This window comes from Anser cygnoides, chromosome 2 (genome assembly GCF_040182565.1).
Source record: "Anser cygnoides isolate HZ-2024a breed goose chromosome 2, Taihu_goose_T2T_genome, whole genome shotgun sequence".
NCBI lineage: Eukaryota > Metazoa > Chordata > Aves > Anseriformes > Anatidae > Anser > Anser cygnoides.
Window position 1 is genome coordinate 59,548,756 of NC_089874.1, and position 20,794 is coordinate 59,569,549.

The window sequence follows — 20,794 nt, forward strand, 5'->3', positions numbered from 1 at the left end:
GCTGCACTGCATGGACACCTCCTGTCTTCCCACTGCAAGAGTTGGTTCTTCTGAGTTACAGCTCACCTTTGCACTGATTATAATACCTGTGCCGCATCCCTTCTGTGAACAAACATACAAATGGGTCTGTCAACAGAGTCGTGTAACATCATTTAATCAAGCTTCTACAGATATGTTTACAGCCCTTAAAGCTAACCAAGTATCTCACTTTCTTTGTCAAAAGTCTGGAGTTATTTTGCTGGAGATGCTTAGCTTCCTGGTGTTACACGCTACTCCTATTGCACAGAACATACCAAGTACTCTGAGGAGCAGTGAATATACTGCATGAAGCACATTAGCACACAGTTCTGAGAGTCCTACTGCAGACACCGTGACGGAGTCAGGCTCCCAGCCTGGACTGCCTTTGGTGGGTCACTCACCAGCAAATTGTGAGGGGGCCCAGGGCCCCAGACCATGCTGCCAACCTGAAGGGATCAAACATCTTGAGTGAGAGCTGAAAGTATCTGTACAGTTCAGTCTCTGCAACCCTGGCCCTTATGCAGACTGCTGAAGGGCCTGCAACCCCCAACATGCTTTCTGTAACAGCATTGCAGTTTTACGCAGACGCCATACATACTATCCGCCTTAAAACAGCCAGTTTTGACATACTAGGACAATTTTAAATGTAGCTCTGTTCTGCACAGAGCTACATTGCCTTCCCCCTTGCCTTCCCTCTTCCTTGTCTGCTGATCTGCTCTGGGGCTCCTGCCAACAACCTCCTCGTAAATAATGCCATCTCAAGCAGCCCCTGCAGTGTCCCCCAACCCTCTTCGCCTCCCCCCATCCCACCTCCCATGCAGCTATACTGCTGCTGATAGACCTCAGCAATCACAGGCATGCCGGACCCTGCCCCCAGTCCACGTGCTCTCATAAACACTTGATCTAAAAATCACACCTTTCTTTCTCTCTTGACCAGACTTTCCTGTGCTGCTTAGTGAGACCTCATATTATAGCTTATTTGCTCTTTGGAAATTTTCCATTTGCCTTAACTGTCTGAAAACCCATTTGGATCAAACCATCTCTTCTGCGTTTCAGCTAACGTGTTGTTCAGGTCACAGGTGTTGACGTTAGTGACTCCACGTCTCTCATCTGCCAGTGGCAAGCTCTGGCCCTAACGCAGGCTTCCTCCTTCACATAGGAAGCATCTTTCAACAGAGCACTTTCTGTAACAACTCCGTAACATCAAGTAGAGTTAACAAAGCGTACCTGAACAGACTTCCTAGAGCGTGCTGCAGGATCAGAGACATTTCCAACAGAAACAGCAGAAAGCCAGATACAAAGAATGTGATACATGAACCTTCCCATCGCATACCTCATACTTACCTTTTCATACTCCTATAAGCTGGCTGACTTCAGATTGTGCCACATACTATCTGAGAAACTCTTCTGATAGTGTTTCTACTACTATCAAGCTATTTATTGAACCGCAAGGAAACCCCTTTCAAAACCCATTTCAGATTATACTTATGAAACTCCAAAAGGTCACTCAAATGCACCAGTTTTTGAATAGGAAACTGCAAGTGTCCACCTGGGATTTAAATTTTCCTGCCCTTATGGGCAGGAGTCAGACCGGGACTGGACAGGCAGGAATTTTGTGGGAGGGATCACAAGTTGAGCTAAGGTCACCAACCCCAGGATGCTTGTATTCAAAACTTTGAAACAGGAGAGGGAGACAGCTGGGGGTTTTAGAAGAGGATCACAGCGTGGTAAGTCGCTGGCAGGACTTCACAGGGCTTGAGGAGTGAAAGGAAGGAAAAGAACCGGTTCAGGCAGAGACATTTTCAGCAGTGGGACAATGGGAAATGCTAATGAAGGACAACGGGAACTAAAAGGAACGATTAAGAGCTCCAATCCTTTTATTGGTGCATTTGACATCTGCTTAAACACTATATACGTTTGAAGCTTGACATCCAGTAGCTCTTGTATACAAACCATGGCGGTACATTAGCAAATTCACAGTGCCGAAGAAAAAGCAATTTAACACTCCAGGGTCCCAAGTGCAGAGCAGACAGCAAGGCAAGCCGGATCACTGGGAGGAACGGTGGGGATGGAGGAGAGCACAGATACCCAGAACCTGCCTCCACTAGCTCAAATTAAACAGCTAATTTCCCCAGGCACTCGCTACTGAAACAGGCATCTTCCGGAGGATGATTCACTGCATGGTTATGCTGCTGCTCTACAGAACTCCCATGAATTTATTCTTTATTCCTTGGAGGAATACAGTGCTCTACAGCCCTCGCCAGTAACTGCAGAGTGGGCCCAGGGAGCCTTGGGGGCCAGTTTTTGTGCTTACAGATGGGGAGCACGACGTCTCCCTTCCCTTTGCCATCCCTCCCTGACTACCCGTTGTGAATTGGCAAGTGGTATTCACCCCACATTCACAGCCAAGGAGTCTGTCAAGAAACAGGAAATCTTGTGTGCTGCCACACACAGCAGATACACATACACAGCAGATTTTAATTTCACTTTGATCCAATATGGACTTTTTGTATTTTGCCATGAATGCCATCGGAATAAAATCCTTCCCACTCGTACAGCATCAGGTCTGCCCAGACAATGTCCATTACACTGGTAAAGAAGTCGCTGTGAATGCTCAGGAAGGTGTGTCCCTTTGGGTGAACAAGCACACGGTCTGCCTGCACAGATCTGCTGGCGACCCACAGGGATTTCAAATCCACTGGAGTCAGTAAGAGGCTTTTCACTGATTTTAACAGATAGAAAAGATTTAAACAAATCTCGTATGCATCTCGTATGCATTCCCATATCAAGCTCTAACTGCTCCTAAAATCTGATTTGGAAAAAAATTGCAGTCTTTCCTTCCCCATATCAAACTCTAACTGAACTATAACCAACTTCTGAATGAACATGATTGAAATAAAGGAAGACCTTTTTCCATCAGTATTGAGTGGTTCTAATTATGTATACATTCATAACACATACGCTCCCTCATTAAAAATTGCTGAAGTGATAATGTAGAAAAGACGTGATGATTGTGTGTTTGAAAGAACAACTGTGCAGACCAAAGTTTGCTGCTATATTAATAGAGCATAGGCAGATGCTGTAATTAGAAAGTAAAAGGCAAACAGAAATCGTTAATAGCTTTGTGCACTGCTTAGACTCCTCCTTAAAGTTTTTCATTAGGAAAATGACAGAGTCTTCATATGTGACACTGGGACTACTGTAAAATGCTAAACACCCATCCTCACAGGTGTGATACTCCATAATTGCATGGCTATATTTGCAAATTGCTCCATTTTTTACAGTTCTACTATAATTTTATCACTATTTTTAATGAATTTTACTATTTCCAGGAGCACATTAGTTATTTTTTCTTAATACCAGGATGCGTATTATTTTTAGGTGAGATTCATTCATATGCTGAATTAGACACACACAAATGAAGGACAATGACATGCTCTCTCCAGTACCAAAAAAAAAAAATCCACTGTGACTTGTGACAAAATACAGGAGAAAGTAGGCAGGTGATGCATTTTTTAGTGTACTGTTCCAATCTCTGCTGGAAAAAGACTTCTGTGTTGGCACAGGGCACCAGAGAAATTGAGTGAGTGAACTCAATATGGCATCTGTTAAGAGACTTACTTACTCTATGCTGGTTTGATACCAGCGTAGATTCTATTTGAAGGCAGATGATTCCCAATGTGGAAACAAACAAACAGGTACAACTACTAACTAGGGCAAAACCACAAAACATTTCAGGGCATCTGGAAGAAAAGGTCAGGACTGTGGTGGCACAAGTTCAAGAGGTGGAAAACTCATCTAAAACTTCATTCTAGGTAATGTTATATGTCTCTCATTTTCAGACATACCTAAATAGAGGAGAAAAAATCCACAGGAAGGAAAATCATGTCAAGTATTTGCAGTCCTCCAAGATCTGCTCTCAGGGACATTTCCAACTGAATTGATTGGGAGCAACCACAAGAAAGCTTGCTGCTGCTAGGTTCCTACCTGCCTGTAAGGACAGCAATGCATTGGAGCAGGGTAACATGTTGTTTTGTTCCAGTAAACAGCAGAAGGCACAGGGTATGGCCCAGGCTCTCCAGCCCACACAGAGAGCCTAGGTATCACATCTAGTCAAAGAGAATGTAATGAAACAGAAACAGCAACTGCTTGATGGCAACACTGAGCTCTAGACCTAAAGCTTTCCCGTCTGCCCCATTCCTCCTTCTGTAAGAGTGGCCTTAGGAACAGATTTTCTCTGGCTGTTCACAGTGCTGCTGGATTGTCTCAGCAAGGTCAAGACACCGCAAAATTCGCCATTTCTCGGCAGCCAGCTCCTCCTTGGATACCTGGCCCAGCAGTTTTTTGGCAAAGAGGTTCTGATCCTGCATGAAAAGACCCACAGCAGACCTTGGGGCTTGAGGGAAGTTCTCCAGACAACCACTGGTGAAACAGAAGTTGATTTTCTTTTCACGTCTCATCCCTGGTCCTCTTTCTTCAATCCAAGTCAGAGGTCTAGCGTGGAGAATCAGAGAAAGAAAAGAGTACTTATGAAAAAAATGAATCAACAGTTCTACTCTAAGCCTGTTTCTCAGTATTTACAAAAAATGCCCTAATAAATTTTTAAATTTCTGTCATTTTATGTTCAAATTAACATGTTCTTACCAACATTTCTTGTGATTATGGAGCTGAACTCCAGGTAACAGTCTTAACTCTGCCACTGCTTAATGCCATGGCTTTCAGCACACCACTTAAGCTCTCTCCATCTCTGTTTTCCCTATGCACAAGGTGTAGACAGCAGTCTCTAGCCATCTCATGGGGAACCAGGGATTTTAATTCATTCATTCATTTGTAGACTTGGCTGAAAAGTGCAGTTAAACACCCAAATATTTTGTGCATGACTTAACCACAGCTAAACTTACAAGGCCCTCAATGTCCAGTAATTCCTATAGCAAGAACACATTTTCATCACTCACACACATAATGATGATCCAGGTGCTACTGTGCAAGCACCTTAAGGGAAGTTCTCCTTAAGGGAAGTTGCCCGGGACAACTGTTTGCCTGGAGAACTCCACTCCTTTAGGATGAGCTGGGCAGTCAGCAAGTTCACTCCTGGAGACACTAGCATCTGTAATCTCTTTGAACTTTTCAACCAGTAAGCACTGAGTCAATCCTGAAGATTAAGCCAAATGATGTCAATTTTGCCTGTTTCAGCTACATAGACTCTCAGACAAATCTTTCTTAACCAAAGCACCATCCTGTCTTATGCCACGTGACAGCCATGGTCACCCAGCCAAGCAGTGGTGCTGCTGGCTACTGACTGGCACAGCTTACAGATCCCCACATGTTCCTCCCCAATTTCCCAGGCTGGCTGAGGAAAGAGAAGCCATGGAAAATGTTGTGTTGCTGCAGGGGTCTTATCAGATTCCCTGGCCCCACACCGTAAATGCTTGCAGGAGGTTTGAGGAACGGTCCTCAGCAAAAGCCACAGATAATCCCCCTTCCTGCTCTTTTCTCAACTGCCCATGCCATGCCATTACCTTTCTGCAGCTAATTCATCAGCACCCACTACTGCCTGTGTTTAGAAGATGCACACTATTTTTCTTACTCGGTTATTGATGGCCTTTCCACAATCCTTTATGGCCCACTTTAGTCTGCCATTCACAAATTATGAGGGCATCAATAGCGTGGAAGAATAAATTCTGTCTCCAAGCAATGCCCATTAAATCTTCAATATCATTAGATCAAGAAAGAAGGTCCTTGTCAGTCTACCCTGAATGCATTCCTCAGAGCACTCAGCTTAATAATTCTGTACCTCTCATCTTTTATGCTTTAGGAGCCATTTTCTATATTCATATCATTGTATCAATTATTCTTTGCTCAGCCTTAGTGCCACACACACCCCGTACAAATTAAACCTGGCCAGAAGAACCTGACTGAACAGAACTAAACTACTGTAGAGAAGGGAAAAAAAAGGACCCAAATCACAGCCTGCAAAAAATAAAAAAAAACACACAGAAGAAAATCCCCACTGGCACCTTGTGTTTCAGGAAGTCCTAAGGCTACTTGTCACTGCAGGCCATAAGAGTGCTTGAGGGCTGTGCCACTTGGTGCTTTCTGTGTTCTCATTCTCCTTCCCTGAGGTGTCTGCTGTTGATCATGGCCAGAGGAAGGCCACCGAGCCAGCTGGTTTTGCTCTGATGCAACGCGGCCACTTTTATGTCCTTATGCTACCAAACAGCCACGGAGGGTTCAGGCCACTGTTGTTTGAATCCGCTTTGTCTCAGGTAGGCTGGTGTGTAGAAACCCTTGGGCAGATACAGACAAAGACCTCCACCGTGTAGTAGTGGGGAGCCCATGATATGACCCAAAACAGGCAATGTTAAGATGGGGTCACCTCCCTGGGGTGATCTAGAGCAGATGCATATCAATGACCAGGGAGCCAGTGAACCAGAAGCATGATCACACAGACCAGACAGAATTTAATGAAAGTGACCGGAATGACAGCTTTAGATTTGTGAGCAGGAAATGCTGATTTTACTAACAGTTTTATCTTCTTCTGTGATTGGGCTTTTAGTTATTTTCCCAAAGAGAAGTTGATTCTACTTGATTGGTAACCAAAACATGTTAATTCTGAGCTACAAACTTCTACACTAAAATTAGTCTGCCCCCTCCTTTTCTTTTTTTCTTTTTTTTTTTTTTTTACTGTGAAGATACATATGCTGCGAGACTACATATTATTTAAGCAATTACGTTGCTTAAGAAACAGGTTTGCATTTCATATCAGAAAATCATTTTTTTAATAGGGTTGCTGTTTTTTAATAGGTAATATATCCATTTTCATTACAGATTTGTATCAAAGTGCTATCTGGTCATGGATGTAATTAGTTACCTAGAAGCTTTATTTGGAAATGACAAACCCAGCATTTTTGGTAGCTAAATAAAGCCACAACTGAATTTGTTGGGCAGTTAAGAAATAAAAAGAAATTTTAACCAAACACTAACAAACCACTTTTTATGCTGACTTCACAAAGCAAGCACTATCTGCGGTGAAGAAACCACACTGGCATTTCACAGTTATTTTGTCTTACCAGATTTTAGACCAGTAGAGCTTTCACAGCTACATTTTATTCACAGATTGAAATAGGTGAATTTATGCTTCTCTGACTCCCCGTTTCCTCAAATGTCGATTAGCCTCACTGGTTGGACTGTACTAACTGAATAAACTAAAATGAAGAAAACGCTCTTTATACCTGCAGAAGAATTAAACTGGTTTCATGCTTGAAAGCATTCTAGGTCCACTCAGCTTAATATTTCATGCAGCAATTGCTGCAGAAAGCATGTTTTACATGGTGTTTTTTTCTGGGATGTTTAGCTGGAAATTATTTTATTAGACTTTATACGCTTTAATCTCAGTACAAACAAAATTTCAAATGGTTACTGTCAAAATAGGTATTCAGAAAATGTCTTCCATTTCTTTTAAACATCTTTGGAAATACCAGTAATTTTTCTTTACCAAGCAATCAAAAAGGGCTGCTTTATCTCGGATGAGAACTAGACCCTAGTCCTAGCTAACATCGGAACAGACGTTGCCAAGATCATTATCTCTCCAGCTTGCACTAAAAAATCCATTTTTGACATTTACTGAATCCAGGCTCTGTAATACCAGGACAAGAACTGCAGCCGTGCTGTCAGCAGAGGTTTGTCTTTTCCTGGATTGCTCAACATTTTATCACTGTCTGCTCAACTGCCTTGGAAACACAACAGAGGCAGAGGTCATCTCTCAGATAGCTGGGCATTGAGGCATTGATGAAACTAACACACACCTCCAAAATCCACCCTGAGACAGATCAGCAGCCAGTGCAGGCTCTGCAGCGGGGTCAGACCATAGCCTTTGCACAAATCCCTGCTTAACAAGCAGAATGCAGGCTGCCACGCTCTGCACCTGCTGTATTTTCCAAGGCAGAAAGTAGGCTGAATTAACCTGATTTCTCAAGGTTGGTGCATTTACATCTATCAAAAAAAGGGTGGGCTAGCACTCAGGAAAGGTGCAGACCATTCCCATCCCTTAGCAAAATACAATCTGAGCACACGAAAGCTCTGACAATGCCATCATTACTGCCGGGCTATGACTTCACTTGATGGAGAGTGGGCCAAATTCCCTACTGCTCTAACTCCACTGACGTCAATGGGGGAAGGTCAGCAGGAAATACGGCCTAGCGGCCGAACAGCACACGAGAATGCTATGTAACTTTCCATCCGGCGTAAATTATCCCAGAGGCATAAAACTGACTGTCCCAGAGGTCATTAAAACACTAATGGTGGCAAAACACTTACTGACCCACATGCATAGGTGGCAGTGGGCTAAGAAAAGCAGGTAGCTGTCAGCTGTGTAAACCAGGAAAAATCCAAAAACGGTTCTGCACCCAGCAAATATCGACATGGCAGCTGAGGACTACCTAGGAGCCAGGCCGGCCAGGGAAATGTTTAAGCCACACACTAGTTCCACCTGCTGGAATTAGTTCAAAATCTCACTCTATACAGAGCTTTACAGCTACTCCTGTTACTGGCAAATTGCTAAGCGGGTAAACAGGGCTGGTATATGGAGCTCTGTCCTCTCATAACTACATTTAGGAGGAACTGAAAATGATTTTTTATTTAAGAGAAAGAAAGATCACTAAGACAAGATGCTAATCCCAAAATAAACTGAAAAAGGCTTTGCAGGAGCTCAGACCTGCAGTGAGACAAACAGTCCAAATAAGCCCTGATTTTTCCCTCCCCAAATATCTAGTTCTTCAGGTCATTATTTTTTCTTAACCAAAAACTTACCTAAAATTCTTGTAGAAGTCAGCATTCATCTTGGTTAGTATTTGTTGGATTTTTAAGTGTTTGATTCTACGTATGTGCAACCAAAAAGGAGTAATTTATTATGAACAGAGACAGGCCAGAATATTTTTCCGTGGGGTCATCCCTGCTCTCCCTAGTCTTCTCATATGTCTATAAGGACAGAGCACACTGTATGGAAAAGCTTCGCTATACCTTTTAATGTCAGACAATTCTCACGCTGCAGCTCTATCACGCTTCAAACTACTTCAACTTCAGCTTACCTGAGAGGAGATGACCTCCATGAGGATAGCTCACAATTACCAAAATGGAGAGTTTCCATCAAAATACAACACCATACTGTGGACCGGGTTGAGTACTCAAAACACAGAATGGAACACTGATGACTTACTTCATGCTCATAAAATATTTAAAAGTATATTTTATAGCAAGGCTATTAAAATGTACTAGTTTATAGCAAGGTTATTGTTACCATATAATAAAGAGGAGATCTAACTCGTTAAAAAATGTATAATCAAAAGAGTTTTCTGTAAGAAAGTCATATTGCAACGGCTAGACAAAATTACAAGTAATTCTAGCTGCTGGATTCATGTACTCACAGTCTGACAGACTAGTGCAACAAAAGCAAAAGGACATGATATGGGAAACAGACTGATGCCCTGCTCAGGAAAAATCAAGGAATCTTCAGGACTACAGATTAGACATTAGTCAAGAGGAAACATATTCTGGCCTTTCTGTAGTTCATTATAGTTTTGCCCCAAATGTGTCATTTTCTCTTAATCTTCAGCTAGTACAACATAACAGTGTAAGCATTATAGTGCTATAAGCTAAGTATTACGACTAGTGCATTTTATGTTCAAACAGTCATATGCTTTCAACCTTTCAAGAAGGGTTAGCTTTCAACATACAACAAGAATGTCTGATGCAAAACAAAAGACATCCTACCTCTGAATACCTTTTCTGGTGAAATATATTATGGGCCCATTCCTACATTCAGGCATCAGGAAAGAACTTTTAAAACCTTCTTGTGCTCTTCCACAGACATTGTTTGGTGGTGGCTCTTTTTTACCATGATTACTAGAGGAAACACTTTCATGTCTTATGTATACCTTCATGCTAGTATTAACCTACTTTACTTCTACAAGAGGAAAAAATGATGCCGAACTCCTGCAGATGATACCTGAACAGGCTGGCTCACCTGCTGCCATGGTCATTACTCACTTCTTGTTTGCTGTCTGAAAATGAACAGTCATTCGGGAATAATTCGTATCCTTCTGCTCTTCCCTGGTGGCAGAAGTAACAGTGAGGTCTCCAAAGAGGTCAATCAGCCAAGTCAATCGGGCAATTCCACTGAAAGCTGGGAATCCTGCTTTCTTTTCATCAAGGACACTACCTGTTACAACAGCAATAGAAAGGCTTAAGAAATGGAAAAGAATAATGCACTCTGCATAGGAAAGGCTGAAGAACCTACTGTGTTGCAGGTTTAGAGACCAGGGTGTAGGAAGGCCATCAGTGGATGGACTGAGCAGGCAATCAACAAACATGGTCAGCCTTGAAATGGATCAAGTTGGCAAGCTATGACAGAGACGGCTGCACAAAGAACATACACAACAAGCCCCTCAGGACATACTGAGGGCAGGAGGGTGTCTGTGGATTCACAAGGCAACATAGTAGGGAGAAAAAAAATGCTCAAAAACCTCTCCCATTTCTTCTGCAGCGAAACATGATTGTGAAAGACTAAATGTCCCCATTGGAAATTGGGACACTTCCTCAGAGCTCATATTGGTATTAAAATGAAGGAACTGGTCACCACCACCAAAGCACAGGAGAGATGTAGAAATACTACTCCCTCCACCATACCAAGTACAGGCGTGTTTTCTTCACCAGTCATAGCAGAAAGATTAGCATACAACTCATTGACGACACTTATTAAGGCAAAGGTGTTTTCTAGACAGTTCTGTAATTTCATGGAAACATACAGAACCGATACTTATGTGTCTAGTCAGTTTATAGATGGACTGTTATCTAAAAGGTCCGCAAAAAGCCTGGAAGGGCTGGTATCCCCATGGAGCAAGCAGACAAATGTGGTTGAACCTCAGTCTCCTCAGCTACTGACCTGTGAAATGCAATGTTCCTTTCACTAGGTCTTTCCCAGCCACTTCCTTTTTCAGCTTCTTGTACTCTTCAGTCAGAAGTTCAATGTGCTCCACATGAAGAACTTTATCTACCATTAAAAAAAGGAAAAAATCAGTCCAGATTAAATAAGAGCTTTCTGTGTGAATCAAAGGCACATCTAAGCAGTAAAGGCTTCACCATCCACCAGTGGGAGTTCACTTCAAAATGCTTACACATATGATTGGCAAAATGATGTTAGGAGGAAAAGCAAACACAGGCCCTGTGCTAAGGCATGAGTTCATGTTTTTCAGGAGATAATAAATGCAGTGACTACAGTAACAGTAATGACTATGTTTAATGGAAACAGTGCAATGAAACCAAATACGCAACTAAAGCTGAAACATTAGTATTCAAAGTAAAAGATGAATGAATTCTTGGCCTCTTTCCCCTCATACCTCCCTATTCTGCATTTTTCTTCCCAGAATAGTAGGAAAGAAGAAGAAAAAAAAAACCATAGCACAATACTTAGATCCAGATTGTAACAATATCTTAAGGAGTACCTCCTCCATTGCAATTAATTGGGCTACTCTGGAATAAAGGATATCCAATATGCATTGAATCTGGCCCTCATTCACCCTGTGTTTTTCTGGAAGGTTTCCAGAAGAGTCAATTTAGGTTGCTGACAGTTGCTGCTTCTGCTTCAAGAGAAGAGACATAAATTCTGCTCAATGGAAAGCCATTTGGCTGGCGACAAGGCAGTAAGTGGTGTTGGTGTAGGGAAAGAGCAAAGCAGAAATCCTATACCTCCGGTGTTTTAGGACAAAAGTCACAAAGGAAATTTTTAAGCAGCAGTGGTATAAATAGTGCAGCTTGTCCAAATGATTTGCACTCTGCTCCTGTCCAGCACTGTTCTTTTTCTTGCAGTCCCATACATCCCCACTTACTGGCCTCAGCCGAACTGCCAGCTTCTCACCCTTGGTACTGCAGAGATGGGACCATATGCTTTCCACAATTAAAAAGATCTTGCTTGGGGATAAGCTTTCTTTCAAACAGAGACGCCTTGCTGGGCCACAATAACATAAGCATCTGTGTGCAACCAGCACGTCACAAACACTGGAAGATAGGGGAGCTGTTTCCAGCTTTATTTACAGGGAGAGAAAGGACAGGGAGGTGTCGAGTTCAACGGCTACGTTCATTAAGTGCTTTACTATCACTGTGACATAACTTCTCTTTAACAACATTATTAGTGCCAGAAGCTGAGACCCTTAGTGAGGGTAGACATATTTTACTCTTCGCCTTGACATTTCTGTATTTATTTCCCCATTGGCACACGTCTTAAATCCTAGATTGACACATCTCTGAGATAGGCATACTCTCTTGCATATCATGACTAATAGTAGACTGGAAAGTCCTGCCTTTGCGATTGATGCCTTTGGTGCTACCCAACAGGTAATGCTCTTTACAGCCTTGAGATCAAATGCCGTTACCTTTCTGCTCAGCCATCTCCCAGAGTTCATGGGCCGCCTTTGCAGACAAAGCCATGGGGTACTCAACGAGGACATGTTTCCCAGCTTCTAAAAACATTCTGAAAGGGATACAAGATCAGTCTTTAAAAAGTATACTATCATAATCATTTCTCTCCACTGTGCTAGCTGCTTCTCATTCCCACAGTCAGCAAAACATGTAGTGACAGAAATAAATCTCAACTCTCCTGGCAAGGATGGTGTGGTGGCTTAAAAACCAGGAGAGTTGGAGTTCAATTCTGCTTCTTCCACAGAATTCCCTCACTCACCTACAGCAAATTGCTAAAATGCTGAAGCATTGAGCGCTGCAGTTTAAACTCCCAGACATTTGAGTGTCTGGAGGGGCTACTGGAGTGCCCTTCCGCTACATAATCTGTGAGGAAAGGCTTTGAATCTTGTTTTAAGATACCTATACATCAAACACAGACCCATAGGTATGTGGCTGGAATTACTAGGGAAACTAATGGATCTTAAATCTGACTCTATTCCAGGGCTTATGTGTTACTCTAGGGAAGTCACCATCATTTATTTCAGGCTTCTAGTCTGCCAGTCTCTCCTCAGGTATCCACACCCTTTCCTGCAACAGCATTACACAGCTCCTTTACACTTCTAAAATAATGTGGAAGGTGGGGACAAGGGAAAGCAGCAGGTTAAGCAACTCAAAATACCTGATGGTTTCTTCGTGGCTTCTGTTCTCTGTACTGATGAAGGCTGCATGGATCTCCCTGCTTCTCAGAGCATCTTCCAGGCTAATCTGCTTGGCTTCATTAATACTGCCAAAACTTCTCCTGTGTATTTAGCATAAATAAAACCAGAGCATAAGTATTTCAGTCCATTCTTCCCAACTGCATGTTGTGAAGCAGCACTTAGAAATTGTTGCCATGGACCTCTGTCCTACTGAGCTAAACCAAAGCAGAACAAAGGAAGCTTGTGATCCAGAAAGAGCAAAGCACTTACAGTCAGAAGTGGAGCACACAAAAGAACAAACAGATGGGTCAGGGTGTAGGTGGTAGCATCAGAACAGAAACCATCCAGCTGTTGAAGAGCAAAGTGGGTTTTTTTAGAAGCGTTGTAATAAAAGAGCAGTTTTTAAAACAGTAACTTGAAAGAGGACAGTGCACCTGTAGGAGAACTTCTCCCCAGCGAGTTGCACAACATGGACAAAAGCACCTGAGTTGGCAGTGCCACATGCAATGACAACCAGCACAGAGAAGCAGCAGAGTGACAAAGCAGATGCTTGGCTATGATGGCTCATGGTCTGCAACACACACATCGTGTCAGTGCTAAAGGGAAGGTTCTCTTGGCCAAAACCCTGGGCGCATCTCCACTTGAAAATGAAACACACACCTGCCCTTTTCATTAACAAAGACTGAAGCAGACAGAGCAGACAGCTTGATAGTGTTATGACAGAGGGGATGAGGGCATGCCACAAGCAGGACTTGAGAAGAAAGACAGGCAATGTCTGCATTTGATTGGAATGCAAAGAGCAAGGCAGTATATCCAAGCAAGCTGCCTGTGAACTGTGTATTTTGACAGCACTGTTTCTCAGCAGAAGTAGTGGAAACCCTATCTTTAATGTTATTCAATGCTGGCTGTAGCACTAGCAAAGGCATCAGGGAACCAAAAGAGTATCTGGCAGGGAGATAAATTGGATGACCTAACGGGTTCTTTCAGTCTCAAACAACTCTGACTGCATGACTTAAATATAGCTGGAAAAAATACATGCATGGTCTGAGATCTATACATGTACCACTTAACTATTTAAAACCTTTATGCTTTGGTGTTACGGGGCAGATGGTCTGGCAGAAATACCTCAGAGGGAGATATATGCATAACAGTCCCATTAAATTTCTATTGCTCCAAGCTATAAAGAAAAAAAAATAACATTGCTCTCTGACAAGCAACCTTACTGTAAATACTAAATTATAGTATTTAAAGATTTCTACAGTTTCAGTATCTGGTTTAAAAAAAAAAAAAAAAAAGAATTTTATGATGAAGTTGCAGTGTGAGGACCTTTGCAATAAATATTTTTATGAAACTTTTTATTTTTAAAACTTTGTAAATCTTATGTTTTTTAAACATTTTTATAGTTGTATACAGACATCAGCTCACCAGTTTGTATATTTTAAGTCTGTACATCCTGAACCTACAGAAAATTTCAGCCAGACAGAACTGCACTTCTTTTCATCACATAGATCCTGCAGCGAGAAGGTCTCAGTTTTTATTTTAGAGTCATTGCTGCAAGGTGTCTCTCTAAGGTAGCCTGTTTGTTCTCTCCTGCAAAGCCTTCTGTACTCATTTCCTCGCTGCCACTCAGAATGAGAGACACATTTGCATAAACTTTCCCTTTGCAGACAGCCCTCACCGTAAGAGAAATAGAAAACTTCCACTATTCATTCCCTGCCTCCATCACATTAGTCCTCCATATGGAACGGCACACGCACCAGAAGAAAGAAATATCACAATATACATATTACACATCCTAAGAGGAAATTTCTAACCTGGATACAAATCCAAGGAGTTTCAGATGCTCAGAAGGGCTGGAAGGCATCGGATTCATCAAGTCTCGGATCCGTGCTAAGCCAGCAATTCCAACTCCAACCACCACAGTCCCAAACATTTTGTTAATCTGACAAAAAAAAAAAAAAAAGAAAAGTATTTTACCAGGGAGAGGAACAGCTGGGAGGGGAGTTGGGAGGATGGATTATTCTTTAACCCCACTTTCATACAGCCAAATCTTATTCAGATGTCAGCAAGTAGCTAAAAGAGATGCGATGCTATAGGTTACTGAGCTCACTCAAATCCCATTGAAATGTGGTCAAGTGGTTCAGCATGTCGTAAGACCAGTCTTGAGACTTGTATTTAACAGCTAGTGTATCACAACCCTGGCACAAAGTCCTTCCTTTCCGTGGATGGAAGGCAGGCTTCAAAAGTGAGACATTTTTCTATTTATAACATAGCTTCCATGCTGGAAAGAAGCCAAAAGGTTCTGCAAACCCAGCAGAGTTTTATATAAAGCCTGATGACTTCCTGAGCATCTGCAACACAGCCTGCTCTGGGCTGCCATAGGGCCATTAACAGTGCACATCAGCGCAGCCAAAATACTTTAAGACAGGAAGCAAAGAACATCTTTCCCCCCGCAGTGTAACCGCTGGCATGTCATACAGTGTCAAGATGGAACCAACCATCTGATAATTTGGTCAAGATGCTTGCTTGACATTTCCATGCACAAAGAAAGCTCTATGATCTCCTTAATGACAAGCAGGCATGTCCTAAAGATTTACCTCTCCCAAATGCACAACCCTGCTGCAGTTGCATCATAGGTAGGATGAGCCAGCCAGCACACTCATGGACAGGCCACTGGTAATAAACTCTCCTGTTTTCTGATTTGCATTGATATGTTGAAGCACTAGGCAACTGGTGTAATCTTTCAAACCTCAAATAAAGCACTGTTCCACCACCCCAAGGACTAGCAATGCTTTGTAAAGTAACTTTAAGATTTACAGGAGAACAGCCTAAAACCAAGCCAAGTCAGCTTCTCTGCATTTTTGTTAGCTCCATCCTACCGCAGCTTCCTTTCATACTCTGTTTCTTCTCTTTCGGTGTTCTTCCTGCTGCTGCCAACCCCTTCACTTTCAATCACTTCCACTACCTGTGATGAATAGGCTACTGAGTTCACCCACATCCCATCGAAACGTGGTCTAATGGTTCAGCATGTCGTAAGGCTCGTCTTCAGACCTATATTTAACAGGTAGTATATCACAGCCCCAGCACAAAGTTCTTTCCCTCACAGCAAAAACTTCTTCCTAATATCTACTCATCAGTTTCCTGTGTTACCTTTTGCTGTTTCACCACTCAAACCCTTTTGAGACTTAAATGGACAGCTCCACTCCTCCCTGTGCCCCTTGTCTGATGGGTCACAGTGCAGCAGCGCAGCCCTGAATAACTGTTCTGCCAGTGCTACAAAGTTGACAGCTGCTAAGAAACTACATCAACTGGCACAAAGAAAATAAATAAATAAAAGAAAACCCCTATCCAATCACATGTCATATCTGGATTTTGGTTTTCTTTAAGCTTCTGCCTCCATATATATATATATTCCTGTCACTGCTGAACTCTCCTTTCTTCATACGTGCCGGGAGTGTACAAATGACATGTTTAATATAAAGAAGAGCTCTCCAGGAGGATTAGAGTGGCATGTTTTTACCAAATATATGACATATAAAATGACTGCATTTATAAAATGAAAGAGGAAAGAGAGATGTACAGGGTTCTGAGAGAGAGAAAGAGAAATGGAGGGCAGCAGGATAGCTTAACCCCATAACCCATTTTCAGTTCCACACACACACAGAACTCTGGGCTGGCTTCTCAGCTACATCCACTTTTCTCTTCAACCCATTCAGCTCAGACTTGCAGGATGATCTCAGCTAGGAGGAACCCCTGGAGGTCGCCTGACTCAAACCCCTCCAGCTGCATCTGGGCCATGCTGAGCTCTGATCGAACCCAGGGACTGAAATACAGCAGCTTCCCAGGGCCCCTCCTGCAGTGTTTGACAACCCTCACAGCAAAAACTTCCTAATATCTACTCAAGAGTTTCCTGTGTTGCCTTTTGCCATTTTACTGCTCATCTCCCAAAAACATGTGGCTCCGTCTCCTCTACACTGCACTACAGACAGAGTCAGCTTGCCCACCATCATCTGCAAGGCACTTTCTGGCTAGCATTCCTGCCAGGCAGTCCCCAGCCTGAACTGGCGCACAGGGTTATTCTATCCCAAACCCGGAGAACCTCTGCATTTGTCTTTTACTCAACTTCACGATGTTTCTGTTTGCCATTTCTCCAGCATGCCCAGGCCCCTCTAACTAGCAGCTCTGCCCTCTGTTGTTTCGACCACGCCTTATTTTGATTTTTTTTCACAGATTTGCTGAAGCTGAACTGCATCCCATCATCCAGGTGGTTAGTAACAGCATTTCACAATTTTGGCTGTTATATCAATCCTTGTGGGATGACACTAAGTGACTGTGCAAATTCGAAGGCTGTTGCTTGAACCTTGTGTCAGCGCTCATAAATCTTTAAGCCAGTTTTCCACCCACCTTATAGCTCGCTCAGTTCACATCTCACCAAACGGGTCATAAGGCTACTACTAAAGGAGACCACACACCAAGGGCCTCGCTAGTCAAGCCTAAAACCATTCACTGTTTTCTTCTTGTCGACAGCACCAGTCTTTCTCATCATGGGAGGCAACTGGATTGATCAGGCACAATTTGCCTTCTGCAAATCCAATACTGACCATTTACGAATAACTTGTACGTGCTTGGAGATGGCTTCCAAGTGAATTTGCTGCATTGTCTTCCCAGGGGCTGGGGTGAGGGTGACTAGCCCACAGTTCCCAGGACACTCGCTCTTTCCTTCCTTGGAAATGAGAGCAATACTTGCCCTTTTCCAGCCACCAGGAACCAGGAACCTCCCCTGATCACCAAGTAGCCTTGCAGTGACACCCGGTACTTGGGACAGGTGTACCAATTGCCTGAAGAGCCACATCCCTGCTTGTCTCTGCTGTGGGTAATGCTACATTCCCACAGGCTCTGTTAGTAGACTCAGAAACCTGGCAGGCCTGAGGACAGGCCTTACTAGTGAAAGACAAAGCAAAAAAGGCACTGAGCGCCTTCCATTTTTGTTTGCCCCTGATCCAGTGGAGCAGCAGACCCACAGAAGCCCTCCCTGTTGCTGGCTTCAGCTCCAGCTGAGCTTGGCCTTTCCCAGCTTTGTCCCTGCAAGCTTAGGCACTGTCTCGGTGCCCCCCCTAGATACTCCCTCCCAGCTTCTGCCTCCATGCACTTTGGCTTTGTGTCTGAGGTCAGTCAGGAGATGATCCATGCCAGTGCTGAGCCACACTTGGCTTTGCTCTCAGCACACAGGGCCTCTCGGTCCTCCAGGGCAGTCTCCCACAGGATGTCATCAAGCAGATCCACCAAAAGGACAAAACTGCTCTTCTGAAGCGTATGGTTGTAATTCCTTAAAAGTTTGATTCATAAAGGGCTCCAGTGTAGGTCAGGACCCACTTAACAGTGGCTTAGAAGCAGTCCAGCTGGAGAACAGCTAATCAGGGACTTATTTTAAGTTCACAAATTTCAAGGTTACTGGAGTCTTAAGCTGTTAATATTTGCCTACTGCCCTGAGCAGGACTGGGGGTGGGAATCGCACGGCAGATAGATCCCCCCTGAAGCTCCTACAGCCATCTTGTTTCCAAGAATTGCTTTTTTTTTCTGGTGAGCCACTTCACCCATGTGCAGCAGCTCAGGGGGCTGACTATTTTCTGCCGCTGCCACAAAGAACATTTTGCAGACCATCAACGTTTTTTGCTTCTCCTTTGAAAAGGTTTTCTACTTTCATCCAATGCCTAACTTCTGACCTCCCAAAAAGTCAAATTTAAGAGAAAATGATTTCAACCCAGGAACAAAAACTGTTACTATGCAACCTGTTGCCACAGCAACCAGCCACTTGGCCCAGGTCACAGGCTCATCAAGGTTTTGCAGGTTAATACGGCATTCACACAGAAAGAGACATTGACTAAATGTGCATTGCAGAGCTTTGCTTATGTATGCAGCTGAGAAAAAATCACCATGTCTGCATCCCTGCTGCTGCTTTTTATTACCCTCCGTTTGCTCCCACAACAAATGGTGAAACTGCTCAGTGAGGAAGGTAAATTAGATGTTTTGGGGAACTGCCAGGAACCAGAAGAGAGAATAAAGAATATTCATCTAAGAGTCCAGGTGAATAAATGAAAATTTACTCCTTATTTCAAACATTTACCCTAGGATAACAGCTGCAGTTATCTTTCAATTACAAAAATGATGAAAGGGGAAACCCAAACCACAAACTGCTGTGCCTACCTTCCACGCCTTCTTAAAACCCATGACCTCAGTTAAAGCTCTAACAAAAAGATTTCAAGGCTGCTGAACCTTGGCTCCTGTAGGCTTAGAAAAAAATATCCAAAAAGTGATATAACAGTGTATCAGCCAGCACCCAAAAGCATTTTTCTCTACCCTCGCCCCTCCTAACAGTCTGTATGAAAGCAAAGGGGCTGGTGAGAAGATTAGGAAGGGATGTTCTTCGTGCTCACTGCTTGCGATTGAAGAGTGCCCCTCACCACCCAGTGGCAGCCACCTTGGCCTGGTCGCAGGCTGCCCTGCCAGCACCCACAAAGGGTCCTCTCTGAACCAGGGGCACGGTGGCTGCAGACTGGTCCAGGAGCCCTGCATGACACAGAAGTTGAGCCAAGAAAAGCATCTAGCTGAAGAGGCTCATTTATGCCACACATAAATCGTCAGCCCATCACCACCCTGCTTTCTGTGGAGCTTTCTGTGCTTGCACCGCTTGTTTCCTCCATTGGATAGATCTAGACAGCTCTGTAGCAAAATGTGCCCTATACCTAAGTATTCTTGGAAAATTTAGCAGTAAAACAGGAATATTCAGCAGCAAAACAGGCAATGGAGTTTGCCCAAAGGGATCAGTCGCAGAGCAAATTCCTCCCCTGTGCAATCACAGCAGGACTTCAGCCCTTACATCTCAAAGAACTTGCTAACACACACAAAGAAGAAAGCTTTAGGGAAGTGAGACCTTACCTCCATGTTGTGCAACATCACTAAAGCTATGCAAAGCCAGTGCAGAGGCAAGATAACAGCCAGAACTTAAGAATTATCTCCATATTTATTAAATATTTTTCATGCCATGTCTAGACATTACAGGATGGGGACAGGTACCATGACATATTGAGTATTTCAGTAAAGCCTTACACGTTCTTCCAGAAGTTTTCCAAAAGGTATGAATGAGTGAATCACATCAGAAATCAAAACATTTTGCTTTCAGTGTCACCTGCAGTACTAATATCACCTTAATATTGATGTGGGAGGCTTTCCTGGAACAATTCCAGTCTGATCTTTTTAAGTGTGCCATTTCAAATGACTAACACACTACTGCCACACATATCTTAAGAGAAGCAGAAACCTCGCATACAAGTACTTAATCTGAAAATACTACTTTCAAGGTTAATTCAATTTTGCATGTTCAACAGTTGAATCATTTGATTTCCACAGTTATTCTTTGGGAATTTTCACTCTCTCCAGTGTCCCCTTCTATAGGCGGTCATATCTTTGCTTACATTAAACCTTTAACTCTCTAGAGCCAGAGCATTGACAAGTTATCACGTCCCTCCTACCAATTACAAACACAGAATACAATCGCCAGTGATGTGCAGCCAGCTCCCACTCCTGCTAAGAGTAAAGGGAGAATTCATGCACACAGACGCCAGCAACTG

The 20,794-nt window shown here is 43.2% G+C and overlaps 1 protein-coding gene across 2 annotated transcripts in view; it reads right to left on the bottom strand.

Moving 5' to 3' along the window:
• Positions 1 to 1,877: 1,877 nt before the first annotated feature.
• Positions 1,878 to 20,794, bottom strand: part of BLVRA (biliverdin reductase A) — a 31,614-nt gene continuing 12,697 nt past the window's right edge. For both annotated transcript variants that reach the window (XM_013192072.3, XM_066992187.1), the window contains exons 2-7: positions 14,981 to 15,108; positions 13,148 to 13,267; positions 12,444 to 12,541; positions 10,958 to 11,065; positions 10,063 to 10,234; positions 1,878 to 4,512 (exon numbers count right to left, since the gene is read on the bottom strand). In XM_013192072.3, coding sequence (XP_013047526.1) covers positions 4,239 to 4,512; positions 10,063 to 10,234; positions 10,958 to 11,065; positions 12,444 to 12,541; positions 13,148 to 13,267; positions 14,981 to 15,108 — 900 coding nt within the window. In that variant the 3' untranslated portion in view covers positions 1,878 to 4,238. The remainder of the gene's footprint in view (positions 4,513 to 10,062; positions 10,235 to 10,957; positions 11,066 to 12,443; positions 12,542 to 13,147; positions 13,268 to 14,980; positions 15,109 to 20,794) is intronic.